General features: G+C 33.4%; 1 protein-coding gene across 1 annotated transcript in view; it reads left to right on the top strand.

Annotated features, from left to right (window-relative positions):
* SMC4 (structural maintenance of chromosomes 4) overlaps positions 1-15,317 on the top strand; it is a 35,608-nt gene that overhangs the window by 7,455 nt on the left and 12,836 nt on the right. Inside the window, exons 6-13 of the mRNA XM_053657747.1 lie at positions 3,811-3,975; positions 4,223-4,350; positions 4,828-4,968; positions 5,871-6,025; positions 7,713-7,873; positions 9,953-10,186; positions 11,779-11,964; positions 13,987-14,148. Of these exons, the coding sequence (XP_053513722.1) occupies positions 3,811-3,975; positions 4,223-4,350; positions 4,828-4,968; positions 5,871-6,025; positions 7,713-7,873; positions 9,953-10,186; positions 11,779-11,964; positions 13,987-14,148 (1,332 nt within the window). The remainder of the gene's footprint in view (positions 1-3,810; positions 3,976-4,222; positions 4,351-4,827; positions 4,969-5,870; positions 6,026-7,712; positions 7,874-9,952; positions 10,187-11,778; positions 11,965-13,986; positions 14,149-15,317) is intronic.

The following is a 15,317-nucleotide window of genomic DNA, read 5'->3' as shown; positions in this document are numbered from 1 at the left end:
TCTTTCTATCCAGTATAGTTCTAAGCTTGACATGGCATACAAACTATTTGAGTTCTAGTCTTTTAGCTTGTAGAAGTAAGTCTGTGCTAAATGAAAGAAATTTTTACTTTATCAACAATACCTGAATTATTCAGAAGTATCTTGTTCAATGGCCTCAACTATGAAAGAAAATAGGAGGCTACCCACCCATAAGTGACCAGAAGAGAGACCAAGTCATTTTACCCACTAAAGCAGCGATGTTCAACCTTTTTCATCTCATTCATGGCACACAAGCTAATTACTAAAATTCTCCAGCACACCAAAAAAATTTTTTTGGCTGAGCTGACCAAAAAAAATATGTATAATTTTGATTCATTCACACTAGGCAGCCATTGTGTTGGTTGCTGTCATTTTTTTTTTAATTTGACAATGTAAGGGAAAACAGGTTACTGCTTCTGAATAAATAGGTATTGCATGTTTTAAATGTTCTTGTAGCACACCAGTTGAAAAATCACTGCTCTAAAGCATTATCCTATTTATGTACTTATTTAAGATAGATACTAACTAGTAACCTTGGTGATTTCAGTTTTGGGCCTCTGGAGCTCACAAAGAGCAAATTAGAATAAAATTCATTAGAATAAGATAAAGGATAATAATTTACAGTGAAAATGGAGAAAATAAAAAGACTGGGACAAAATAAAAATGTAAAGTTCAGTAATTGTGAGCATTTAATTTTGATGCAAATACCCATATATTAAGAATAGCTTAGGCCTTATTAGGGACAAAAATCTGTGTTATAACTATATACTTGAGTTTTGTGGCTCTTTTGCTAAAATTTGGATTTCATTGAATAAGAATAAACAGCATTATATACATTCATTCCTATATAGGTTTTTACGTTGAATTTCTGTAAGTTGTATTACGAAAAAATGGCATAGCTGAAACAATATTCTGGTTTTAGCACCCACTTCAGTTAGTTATGATTTAAGCCTCTGTATTTAGTTTCTTGAAGTATGATTGTTATTTCTGTGTTATTCTTAAAAACCATAGTTGATATTTTCCACAGTTGTTTAATGTCTCTGATATAGTTTAAACATAATTTAAAACATGATCTATAGTAAATAACAGCAAAAAATCTATTTAAAACTTTGTTTAGTATACGTAAGATGTAGAAACTAGAAATAACAATAGATAGAGGACTATAAAACTGTCAGCTTCGGATGCTAGAGTTATAGCAAGTTGAAACTTTTGTTGTTGTTGTTGTTGTTAATGTCACCACTATTTGTGAACCTCAATATGGAAGGGTGACTTTAAATTCAGGTTGATGCTTTAAAATTATCTCTGAAATGTATTGAGCTTAGTGCCCTAAATTAAAACTAGTTTATAATTTCCTACAGGGTACATAAGATTTCTGAAAAATGAATATGTGGTTGTCTGGGTAGACTGTCAACTCATATTTTTAATGAAATGGCACAAAATGTAAAAAGAAGCAAGAAAGCAAATAGGAACAGGTGGTGAAGGGAGGCAAAGGACATCAAGGAACAGTCAGAGGAAAGGTCCCAGGTTGTCATTGGAATACCAGAGCGGTCCTAACAGTCATGTGACAAGTAGAGGCCTGAGTGTTCTAACAGTAATAGCTTATTGGTTCAATAGTGCTAATCTGACAGTAACTGCTTTAAAATTCTTTTTTGAATACCATATAATAATTATCTAAATGTGAATGTTATGTGGGATTTGAGGTGGAAGTATTTTGATTCATAAATGCCCTTGTTTTTTTTTTAGTTTACTATTTATTTAACTGGTCAAGCTCGTTGGCGCGAAAAGAAATTACAGCTCTATATCCTTCGTTTTAATTGTGGGTACAGGGAACAAATAACCAGAAACAAGCAACCACTATACCCAAAGCTAGGCACTCTCCTAATAGTGGTATGTTATCTCTTCAATAAGTAATTAGGCCAGGAATATTTCCATCAGTGTAAACTGGTATACTGGATCTTAACTTTCGGTTATCTGAAAAATGTATACTATATTTAAATGATATGATCATTTGACTCATGTGTAAATTCTCTTGGCATAGTTTTCATATCAGGTGTCAGCTATTGTTATTATATTTGTTACTTGGATAACCTAAAAGACTTAAGTGGAGATCTGTGGTTCTCAGTGAGGGTAGTTTTACATTGAGACAGTTGAGGTTGTTATAGCTGGGAGAGGGGAGATGCATACTAAGATACCCAGCATAGCTCCCCATAACAAAGAGTCTAACATAAAATGTCACTATTGGTAAACCCTAACATAAAATGTCACTATTGGTAAATCTAACATAAAATGTCACTATTGGTAAACCCTATCTAGATAACAATTTGGAATAGAATTTGGCTTCTTCAATGGCTAGAATTTGTAATCCTGTTGTAATCCAAAGTTTTGGGGTATTTTTCCAGGCTTAAATCAAGTGTCTAAAACTTAAACCATCACTGCAAATAGTTAAAAAGAACTGATCATTGAAAGCAGAATAAGATATCTATATATTTTAGTTTAAATGCTAATTTGTTTAAGAAAACACCAGTTCATGCATACTGAAGATTATAGAAAATCTAAATGGGTTCTTTGGATAACATTTCCCTTTGTATTTGATGATCATGTACTACTGTGTTGTTAGAGTAGAAACTGTGATGGTGATATATAAATATTAAAAATTATGCCTTTCAATGAGTAGATTAAAAATGAGGTTTTAATTTTATTTTTCATAATTATGTTGGAGCTTTTGTTCATAAATAAATATTTTAAATAAAGAGAAGTATGTTCTTTTTAATGTGTAAATTTTTTCCATTTTTTTCATCCTTGCTGTTTTTCTGAAAGAAAGGTTTATCTATTTTTTCCTTCTTTCCTGCCCCTTCTGTTGTAATAGTATAGAATTCAAGCAGGCTACTTCTGTGAAGTAGCAGCATTTTGCCTGAGCATATTTACAGAAAATTTTCTCCACCATCAAACAAATGGCTGCCTGGAAGTCAGTCTTAAAGGTTACTGCTTATGGGGGGGGGGTATCTTTTCTCTTTGTAAATAAATGGTAAAAAAAACCTAAAACATAATGTTAATCTTAAGATTTTAATTACAGTTCAGTTTATATTAATGATTGCAAACAAAAGTTTTTCAGTGTCACGTATCAGGATCTTTAGTTTTCAGTCACTTGGATTTCTTCTCTTGCCATGAGAAATAGGTAGTTTCTTTTTCCAGTTAATGCTCTTATTTTTAGAAAGAACATTAGGTTTGAGGCATCCTTATGAAGCCCAGCACTTGTTGAGCAACTCATAATACTAGGTATATAGAGAAAGTTTAATAATACTAGCCACCTAGACATACAATTCCTACCATGTCATAACCAGGGAGGGTCTTTTTGAAAATTCTTGGTTTTAAAACAGGTGCTCTAATTATGTTATTAACAGCTGATAATGTTGCCACAATAACTGAGTTGTCAATTATATGAATAATCTTGCCAAATCTTGCAATAGAAAAGTTAAATTTTATTTATATTGAATTAATATTGTAGATGGGGAATCTTCCTTTATTTTACTTCTGTGTGTATATGTGGGTTTATATAATAATATATGAGTGTATGTAAGAGAATGTAAATGTACATTTCTTATGTAAAATTGAAACTTAAAAATATCAGTGAAGAGAACATTTTTTATTTGTATCTTAATAAATGTCTAAGCTACTCATTTACAACATTTATTTGTTTATTACTGTTGGATTTGATCATTGTTTCTAATTCTCAGTTTAAGGTTGATGTAGCTAAACATGTAAAATGAATGTGAAATGTGACTTTTTTCAAAGGGTGAAGTTGAACAAATTGCTATGATGAAACCAAAAGGCCAGACTGAACAAGATGAGGGTATGCTTGAATATTTAGAAGATATAATTGGTTGTGGACGGCTAAATGAACCTATTAAAGTCTTGTGTCGGAGAGTTGAAATATTAAATGAACACAGAGGAGAGAAGGTGAATCTTTTGCAGACTTGTAAATCAGAATGTTTCCTTTATTAACAGATTTTACTGAAGTAGATGGTCGAGTTATAATAGATAATAATTATTGGAAAATGCTTAGTATTTTAGATTGAATTTTATATTTTTAAAAAATTTATATTTTTATTAACCATAGTTTATGTTTTTAATATTGGCATATTTTAAATTCAGATTGTGTATTTGAAGTGTATTTTAACAATCTATACACTATTACTTTTTGTAGTTAAACAGAGTTAAGATGGTGGAAAAGGAAAAAGATGCCTTAGAAGGAGAGAAAAACTTAGCAATCGAATTTCTTACCTTGGAAAATGAAATATTTAGAAAAAAGAATCATGTTTGTCAATATTACATGTAAGTACCTTAATTAATTTTTATATTTCTGACATTAAACCAAATCCCCTTCTCTTTTCCCGTATTAGAGAGATACAAAGACAGAAGTAAAAAAAAATTCTAAAAATTTGTTTATGTGATGAATTAATTAAATTAGGGTTTTTACCGTAGTATTGAAGTTTACCTTTAAGTGGTCTCCTTAAATTAAGAGGTGGGTTCACACGTATTTATTACGATGCTTAAAAACTTCATACTTTTTAATTCATGTCACAGATCTAACTTTGTTTATATGGAACCTATTTTGCCCCTCATTCTAGTCTTGACCCTAGCTTCGTTGTCTTCCCCTGCCTCCACACACATCCCTCAGTAGCCCCCGGCAGTTGTAAAATGGCTTTAAAGAAAACGAGTCCTTTAGAAACAGCTGGTTTTGCTAAAATAGTTACATAATTTTAGAAATGGCATTTTAGGATCTCCTATTTCTTTTTTTCCTCCCTCTAGTCATGATCTGCAGAAACGAGTTGCTGAAATGGAAACTCAAAAGGAAAAAATTAATGAAGATACCAAAGAAATTAATGAGAAGAGCAGTATACTATCAAATGAAATGAAAGCTAAGAATAAAGCTGTAAAAGATGTAGAGAAGTAATAATTTTTTGGAAAGTACTAGAAGTATTTAAATTCAGTTAATTTTATTACCTGTATGTGTGTGTGTGTCTATATATAAACTTATTGGCAGCACATACGTATAATACATTTACCAGCATATAAAATGGTCTCCTTTTGCAGACAAAAACAAAAAATGTAATTTGCCCTGCCTCCTGTACGTCATTTTTACAGATTCAAGTGCTCAGTGATCTTAAAATAATGGAGGATACTACCCCCTTGTGGCAGAACTCCGTAACACAAAACATCCCAGCAAAAATAAGCATGTAACCTGACAGGTTGTCTTTAAGAATAGAGTTCACAAACCTACAGAGGTAGACTTAGGTTTATATTAGACTTTTTTTTTTTTTTAGTTTTGCTTATGACTTTTTCTGTAACAGAATTTAATGCAACCAGTATCTTTTACTTATGGGATTTTTCTTTAAAATGAATTTTACTCTTAGGATAAAAAAATTTTTTAGCCCTAGCTGTGTGGCTTAGTGGATTGAGTACCTGCCTGAGAATGAAAGGGTTGCCAGTTCAGTTCCCAGTCAGGGTACATTCCTGGGTTTTGCAGGCCAGGTCCTCAGTAGGGGATGCACAGGTGGTGACCACATTGGTGTGGCTGATAAAATGTTTTTATACCTAAAATTTCTTAAAGCATCATCCTAGAAAATGTTTATTGTCCAGCTTAGAAGGACGAAATAACGTTCATAATCACTTAATGGCTTCCTCAAATATGAGGGTAAGGTGGAGTCGACTTGAAAATAGGTTATTTTAGGGTCCTACCTTACAAGAAGTTGGACACATTTATAGACGAAATCTCCAAGGCAGGATATAGAACATGACTTCAAATACCTGAATATCAAAAATAGTGACCAATAATTTTCTTGCTTTGTTAGGAAACTGAATAAAATTACAAAATATATTGAGGAGAACAAAGAAAAATTTACACAGCTAGATTTGGAAGATGTTCAAGTTAGGGAAAAATTAAAACATGCTTCAAGTAAGGCAAAAAAACTGGAGAAACAACTTCAAAAAGATAAAGAAAAGGTAGGTTTAAAGGAAATCCTTAAAAATTTAACTAAGTGTTTTAAGATTTCCATTGTAACCTGATTATTTTCCCCATGGAGAAATCTTAACATTCATTGATTTTGAGTTTTAGAGCTTATGTTTCTATGGCATATATTGTTGGGAAACATTTACCAAATCAGCAATTCTGTTTTGATGATAAAATAATTTCCCCCCTCTAGGATAGTCAGGGAGTCAGTTGTGGGATAGAGGGATTGAGCAAAAAAGTAAAAGAACTCATGTACATGGACAACAAACTGTGGGGATTGTGGGGTGCATGGGAGAGAGGTATAAGGGGGATAGATAAATGATAATGAGAAAATTTAAAAATAAACTTTTAAAAGAAAAATTTACATTTTTAGTTATATGTTATATATATGAAAAATTTTAGTTATATATATGAAAATTTATTACCCACCTACAAAATTAAATTGCACTCTCCTTTAAAAAGGAGGAACGGGAATCTGGTAATTTATAAGGTTTTACCAAAAGATAAACTTTGGACCAGAATGCCTAACTGCTAGGAGCCAGACTGTAATAAATTTGGGGTCTTTCAAACTATGTTCAGAGCTCTATCAGATTCTAATAGATACGACACCTAAACAAACCCCCTTCCCCCAAACAGCTTTTTACCATGTAACTTCACAGTAATTATAATATAAACTTTGTTTTACCTTAAAAGCATTTTCTAAATGCATTTATTCACAAAATACTTTCTGCTTGGTACAATAACAAATCTTACATGAATCATTGTTTGAGGAATACTGTGTAGGAAAATGCTGGCCTTCTCTGGTACTAAATAATCAGAGAAAACAAAATATACCATGTAAATTTGAGAGTAACTCCTAAATTGGACAGGTAGCCAAATTTAACTGTTATAGAGGGACTGGCCTTTAGGCATCAAATATGAGTAAGTAGTCCTGGCTGGTGTAGCTCAGTGGATTGAGTGCCAGGCCTGCAAACCGAAGGGTCGCCTGTTCAGTTCCCAGATCAGGGCATATGCCTGGATTGTAGGCCAGGTCCCTGGTGAGAGGGGCATATGAAAAGCAACCACACTGATATTTCTCTTTCTCCCTCCCCCTCTGCCTAAAAATAAATGCTTTTTTTAAAAAAATACAAGTAAGTAGTTATTACCAGAAAGTGGTAATGGAATAAAATATTAGTCCTACATGGTGACTCTGGAAGGAAGAGTAAGTTGTGAAAGACCTTAGGATTTGAGGGAAGGTGGGGGTTGCAAAGATAGTTCGTGCTAAGCTGCAGTATACCGTGACAGTTTAAGAAATTTCATAGAGTATTTTAATAGGCGAAAGGATAATTATCACCTGAAACTGGAACAGAAGGAAGAAAGGCCTAATGTCTAGGCAAGGAGAATTTTCCTCATAAGAAATCAAGAATTCATAGGATTAGCTTTACCACTAGACAGACAGAATATAGAAATTTCAGTAAATGCTTAAGAAGGTATTGTACTTGCTGATAACCCTTTTGAAATAAGTCCTATCGAAGAGACAGAAAAAACAAATATACTTGCTGGAACCAACTAATTCAAATCTAATTACAAAACCGCAAAGACCAGGAAGACCCTATGAAACACTTTTTAAATAAGTCAGATGTTGGTAGTGTTAGGCAGCCTAAAGGCATGTGTTCCTACAACTTTGTTTCATAATCTTAGGTAGAAGAATTCGAAAATATACCTGCCAAGAGTGAGACTATCATAACCGAGACAACAACTAGAAAGAATGCCCTTGAGAAGGAAAAAGAGAAAGAAGAAGAAAAGTTGAAGGAAGTTATGGATAGCCTTAAACAGGAAACACAAGGACTTCAGAAAGAAAAAGAAGTAAGTTTTTTTTACTGCTTGGTGTTTATTTTGGTTGCTTTTTAAAACAAATGTTTTTGTAGTAGTAGTAAAAACTGACCTCTTAGAAGAAAACATTCAGACTTCAGTATCTCATCTAACATTCATAAAAATAGCCCACACCCTTCTTCATTCCTGCTTTCCCATTTAAAAAAAAATAGCTGAGTGAGAATTTATAATGCTTGCAGAAAATATACCATGGCAAATACTTTGTTATATATGCCATTCTTTGTTGAGCCTGTTAATTTCATCATCAAATTTCCTTTTCTGTCTGAAGTTATTTTCTTGGTAACTTAATTGGTTACCACCTATACAAGCCTGGGACCATACTAACCACAAGTTGGCATCTCCTTTCTTTGTTTCTATAAGCTTTTATGTAATAGTTTAAAACTATAGCTGTTGTGTCAGTTCTTGGTTCAAATCCTGGATCCTAACTTACTATTTCTGATCTTGTGCAAATTATGTCTCTTCGAGTCATATTCCTCAAAACACTGAAAAAATAATGCCCATCTTATGAATCTTTGTGAAAATAAAATGTGTGTGTGTGTGTGTGTGTGTGTATATACACACACACTCATATATATATATATGCCTTGAAATTAAGAAATGTTAACTATTACTTTAGCACTTGATTAATGTCATGAGTTTGTGGTTGTCCCATTGGTGGTATGACTTACCTACCTAACAAGAGTATTATAAGCGCAAATTTTATGTGTCTTCACTTATATTCACCATAGTCTTTTTGAGAACACTGAACATGTTAAATCGATATTTTAATAGATTATGGTTATTTAGTTAAATTTCAATTTGACTATGTACAACCTCTGTATGTTAATTACCCATTTTTTTTCAGACCATGAGACACACCTAGGTTTTAGAGGAAAATAGGGGGAAAATTGAGGCAAAGATGTGGTAAAATATTTAATAACATAATATTTCACCAATGTGAATGTAAACAAAGCTCAACAGCAGCATGAACAACCATTATTCCTCCCAAACAGGGGGTGGGGTGCATCTTATGGTCCGAAAAATAAGGCATGCTTCTAAAGTTTACTTTTTAAAAAAATTATAGACATAATAGAATCTATTGTGGAATATGGACATATTCTAATGTCACACTACAAAATTTTATAAGTAGGACACCCATATGGTAAAGTGGCACTGGGTAAAACAGCTTTCATAATGGAATACTCTGTGGATATAGATTGTCACTTTTGCTCATGTAATGCACATGAGTTTTTCTGTTTGCCTTGTACCCTTTGTTAGTAAAAAAACCAAAAACAAAAATGGGATTGACATCCAGGTGTTTTCATTCCTCAGCATGAAGTAATAGCTAAAAACAGATCCTTTGCCACTTATGAGTGAGTGTTTTTGAGCAAGTTATTCAAACTCTAATCTCCCTTTCCTTAAATGAACATAAGGATGGTATTTACCTCGTAGCATTATTATGTTAAGGAATTGACACACACAAACCATAATAATGTCTAGAATATAGTGAATTGTGTGTGTGTGTGTGTTAGTGTTCATCATTTTCACCATCAAACATTTAAACTGATTCTATGATGTCCTTGGACAGAACCTGATATTTCTGGACCTATTCCTTAATGTGTGAAATGAAGGGATCAGACTTTTGTAAGGGCCTTTCTTATGCCATTGCTCTAACAGATTTTTTCTTCATAATCCATTATAGTGGACCAAAATTTCTGCTTATCAAGTACATCACTGGTGTTGGAACTTTCTGCTGAGTAGATCTTAAACTACTTAGCATTTCAGGTAACATAGTATGCAAAGATCATAGGGAGTTTAGACCTAACTTTTTGTTCTCTTAACTATTATTTTGTTTTAATTTCTGAAATTGAGCGTATTAATGTATACCTCATTGAGCTCTTATGAAATCAATTGGGAAAAGACTATAGTGAACACGGGCAACTAGGCCAAATCTATTAGTCCGTTCCATCTGTAAAATCTCTTATGTGGAATTTGAAATACATGGCTTCTATTTCAGTTTAGGTTTGAAAACACAGTATTGCAGAATTAATGGAGTCTGTCATGTTTTAACAGAGTCAAGAGAAAGAACTCATGGGTTTCAGCAAATTGGTAAACGAAGCACGTTCAAAGATGGATGTAGCCCAATCAGAACTTGATATCTATCTCAGTGGGCACAATACTGCAGTGTCTCAGTTAAGTAAGGCCAAGGAAGCTCTAATTGCAGCTTCTGAGACTCTCAAAGAAAGAAAAGCTGCAATCGCAGATATAGAAGCAAAACTCCCTCACACCGAACGCGAATTAAAGGAGGTAAATCTCTGCTTCTGTATTTCATCTGAACATTGTTGGTCAACCCAAGTTTTATATATTTTTTTTTAATCTAGATGTTTGAAATGACTGTTACACAGATGGTCCCCAAGTTAAGATTTTTTAATTTTACAGTTGTGTGAAAGCAATATGTGTGATAAGTTACATGAGATACTCAACACTTTATAATAAAATAGGCTTTGTGTTAGATGATTTTGCTGAACTGTAGGCCAATGTAAATGTTTTGAATACATTTAAGTAGGCTAGGCTATGATGTTCGGTGGATTAAGTATACTAAATGCATTTTTGATTTCATGGTATTTTCACCTTACAATGAGGTTTTGGTACGTAATATCATCCTAAGTCAGGGAGCATCTGTACAGATTTCTTTCATTTTTTTCATTAAATTGTTTCCCATGGAAATAATTTAAACAAAAGAAAGTTTGTTTCCCTAAATCTAAGTGTAGACATATTATGCACAAATAAATGAAAACCATAAATATATTTGTGGGTGAACATTCCAGCCAGCTATCTTAATGTATTCTGTTTTTGAATTTATGGATGTGGTTTCTTTGTTGGAACTACAAACCGTTTTGAACTAATGAAGATACCTAGTTTAGCCTGTTGGTGACCCTCTTGGGTCTTGAGTGACTTATATATCTAAGTAATCTTGTAACTTGAATCCCCCAAGCATCTTTAGATAAGATGGCAATAGAAAAATGCAATCTGAAGAGAAATAATAGTTTTGGTTTTTGTTTTTCCATGTTAGTAAATATATACTCTTTGGTTATTGGGGAATTTCTGGACCATGTAAAATTGAAATGTAAACTTGATGAATCCAGTGACCACTTCTATCTCCCCCCTAGTAATTCACATTATTTTTGGATAAATTATAGCTATAACTTGAGCTTTTTCTTTATATCAGTGTGACTGCTATTAGAGCTGATAATTTAAAGCCAGGAGATGAGGGAGAAAAGTTCAGATTAAGCAACTGAGAATTTGAATGTTTGTGTGCATGCATGTGTGTGGTTCCTCTCCTTTTGGCATCCTGACATTTTTATATAGCAGTAGTACTGTTCGCTCATCACATGCCCCTTCATTTCAGAACTGTGCTTTTTTTAATGTTTTTTCTTTATTTAACTAGATATAATATATAATCAATTTTCTTTATTATTTAGAAAGCAAAGCATAGTATAACCATAGTCCTGCCTGGTCACCCATATCTAGGGTTCCGTACCAGAGTCTATTTCTTTATTAGTGCAGAATTTAAGAATTAGGACACACTTATACATAACTATAGTTCCAAACTGGGATTTCCACAGCCCTGGCTCTACTTGCTGTATCAATATCAGTGTTTTTGCTCCTATAACCATACTGCATTTATGCTCTTTGTTATTGACCCAAATAATTTATTCCCTTATTAAAACAGAAAATCCATCTACATTTTTTCAAAACCCAAATGGTCGCTTAGTTCTGATTTAAGTGTTTATTGTTGGTCTGTCTTTGCCACCTTCTTTTTAGGTGTTACAACTGGCACTGCTATGATTGGGCATAGAATTATAAGGGGTTTTTGTTTGTTTACTTTTTACTTTCAGAAAGAAAAGGAACTTCAAAAACTTACACAAGAAGAAACAAGTTGCAAAAGTTTGGTTCGTGATCTTTTCCAAAAAGTTGAAGAAGCAAAGAGTTCCTTAGCAGTGAATCAAAGTAGGGGGAAAGTTCTTGATGCAATAATTAGAGAGAAAAAAGCTGGCAGGATTCCAGGAATATATGGAAGATTGGTAAAGTAGATTTATTTGGACATGACTGTACATTTTTCTGAAGTAAAACATAAATAATTTTCTTACCTTAAAGAAACTATATACTGAGTGTCACTGGAATAAAATAACATTCATTTTTTGCTTTGTTTGAAAGGACATTCATTTTTAAACATTTTGCTCTTACACTCAAGCATAGTAAAATTCTTTGTAATACAGATTCTCTCATTAAAAATAGGGGTTCTTTATTTTTTAATTTGGATAATTGTAATTATTTTAATTCCAGGGAAAAAACAAACTTTAGTAGTGATAAACTTAACAAAGCTACTCTATTCTTTTTGTAAAAAGGAATTTGACAAATTACATTCTGGGTTTTATACTAATGTACCAAAGGAGGTAGCTCAAGTTTAGGGACATCAGCAGGGGATCTTCAGAAACCCAGGGCTAGCAATAGTGGAGACTATTCCTGCTCCTGAGACCGAAGAGGGAAGGAAGCTGTAGCCATGGCTAGAGGATGGCCAGGAGGAAGTGGGGAAAATGTGTATTTCGACCCCATTCAATTGATGCAGTCCCTGAGTCAGCATTCCAGAGAACGGAGCAGAAGAAAGTGTTTCACAAGGGCAAATGAAAATTACCCAGCATAGATGACTAATGTCTAAATGTTAAGTGAGTTCCACCTAATTTTCCCAAAGGTACACAATTTAATCCAGTGAAGGAGGAGCCTTCCAAAAAAACAGAAATATCTTCTTGGAGGCAGGCCCCTTGTAGTACAGGCTTTCCCCACTAGGTGAGTGTTGTGGGAACCCATTTGTGTCGGTGCACCAGCTGACGTTGCTAAGAGGTTGAAGTCAGCTTCAGTGAATTTTTATTTTTAAAGATTTTATTTATGTATTTTTAGAGAAGGGGGAAAGGAAAGAGAAAGAGGGGGAGAAATATCAATGTGTGCCTCTCGCAGTCCCTACTGGGGATCTGGCCTGCGACCCTTTGATTTGCAGCTCACAGTCAATCCACAGTTTCATTGAATTTTTTTGAAGACTCAACACCTTTGCCCATTTCATGATGGGCGATTTACAAGCGCATCTGTCCACACAAAAAACAGCATGACATCCATGGCCCACCCTCCATATTCACCCAGTCTTGTCCCTAGCAAGTTTTTTTGTTTGTTTGTTTCTTTCCCTGGATGAAAAAATAGGAAAGGGAAATGTTTCACCAATGTGTAAGAGGTGAAACAAAATACACACGAAAAGGCATGAAAATAGCCCTGGCTGGTGTGGCTCAGTGGGTTGAGCACCAGCCTGTAAACCAAAAGATTGAAGGTTCAAGTCCCAGTCAGTGTATCTCACACACATTGATGTTTCTATCCCTCTTTCTCCCTCCCCACCCCTCCCCTCTCTCTAAAAAGTAAATAAATAAAATCTTTTTTAAAAAAAAGTTCTAAAAGGCATGAAAACAGATAAATTCATACATCTTGATAGGTATATTCCATCAAATAGAGAGTACTTTGAAGGTGACTGAAGTTTGAATATGAGAATAAATATATCATTTGTTATAAACTCGGGTGTTTTGGGGGGAGCCCCCCTCATATTCATTTGCTCTCAAAGAAAAATAAAGCTAGTCAGTGAATGCTTCTTGACAGCTAATTTATTAATAGATTGATAAGCAGGCAAATGTGTTTCATTAGGACTCTTCATAATCTTAGATTGGCTTTAAGTAATTCAAAGTTTTATAATTTTATAAGTTCGTATTTTTAGGTTTCAAATTTTCACATTTTAATTTTTGTGCCATGAAAGCAGTTCATTTTGTGCTTTCATTAACAATTTAAAATAGCATATTCATAACCTTTTAAAAGGCAGATTAAAAACTGTAGTCGAGAGATGGGAACACCTACATTTTCATTGTGCACCCTTTTTGTACTTTTTAAAACCATGTGTGAGTATAGTTTTTCAGTTAAGAGTAATTTGCAAAATCTGTATGAATAATTAGATGATCCTGTGCCTAATTTCTTGCTGATTATACATTGATTTTGCCCCCCTTCTTTTATACTAGGGGGACTTAGGAGCAATTGATGAAAAATATGACATTGCTATTTCATCCTGTTGTCGTGCCTTAGACTACATTGTTGTTGATTCTATTGATACAGCCCAGGAATGTGTAAACTTCCTTAAACGACAAAATATAGGAGTTGCGACCTTTATAGGTTTGGATAAGGTAGGTACTCATAAAAAGCTACATATAATTCATTAAGTGCTAAGTATTTTGGGGTTTTTCCCCCCTAGCTTTTTCCTCGTTATTTAGGGAACACCTGATAGGTTTCAAGGATTATGTTAGGCTCTGAGGTTAAATGGTTGTGAAAAAAATATTTTGTAATTCCTCCTCTAAGGATTATACATTCCATTGTCAGAGTGACTGATAGTTTGCATTTCTAATTTCCATCATCAGTAACTGCTTAAAAAATAAAATCTTATTGAGATATAATTCACATCCCATAAAATTCACCATTTTAACATACACAGTTTCAGGGAGTTTTAGTATATTCACAAGGTGGTTTAATTGGACCTATGCAATTCCAGATTTTTTTCATCATCCCCAAAAGAAACCTCATTCACATTAGCAGTCACTACTTCCCCCTGGTAACCTCAAAGCTTTTTTGTCTCTTACCATAGATTTATCTATTCTGGACAGTTCATATAAATTGAATCATACAATAAGGAACCTTTTGTGAATGGCTTCTTTTAACTGAGCAGATTTGCAAAGTTTGTCCATGTTGTATTTTGCATCAGTACTAAATTTCTTTTTCTTGCTGAATGATATTCCATTGTATGGATATACCACATTTTGTTTATGCATCAGTTAGGCATTTGTGTTGTTTCTATGTTTGGCTATTATGGGTAATATAGCTGTGAAAATTCAGGTGCAGGTTTTTGTGCAAATGTGTTTTTAATTCTCTTGGGTTGATACCTAATAATGGAATTACCAGGTCAAATGTGAACTGTTCAACTTTATGAGGAGCTACCAAACTTTTTCACAGTGGCTATACCATTTCCTACCAACAGTGTATGAGGATTCTAATTTTTCTATGTCCTCACCAACACTTGTTACAGTCACATTAGTGAGTTTAAAGTAGTATCTCATTGTGCATCTCCTGATGACTAATGATGAATATCTTTCTGTGTGTTTATTAGCTATTTGTTGCCTTCTTTGGAGAAATATCTATTCAGATCCTTTGCCTATTCATTAATTGGTTTGTCTTCATTATTGAGTTATAAGAGTTCTTTATATATCCTGGATACAAGAATCTTGTCACATATATCATTTGCAAATATTTTAACTTTCTTAATGGTGTCCTCTGAAGCACCTTTTTAAAAATTTTGATAAAT

The sequence above is a fragment of the Artibeus jamaicensis genome, unplaced genomic scaffold (genome assembly GCF_021234435.1).
Source record: "Artibeus jamaicensis isolate MK-2021 breed Jamaican fruit bat unplaced genomic scaffold, CSHL_Jam_final scaffold_474, whole genome shotgun sequence".
NCBI classification, from domain to species: Eukaryota; Metazoa; Chordata; class Mammalia; order Chiroptera; family Phyllostomidae; genus Artibeus; species Artibeus jamaicensis.
Note: the sequence above shows the minus strand (reverse complement) of the source record. Positions and strands in the feature narration are given on the sequence as shown.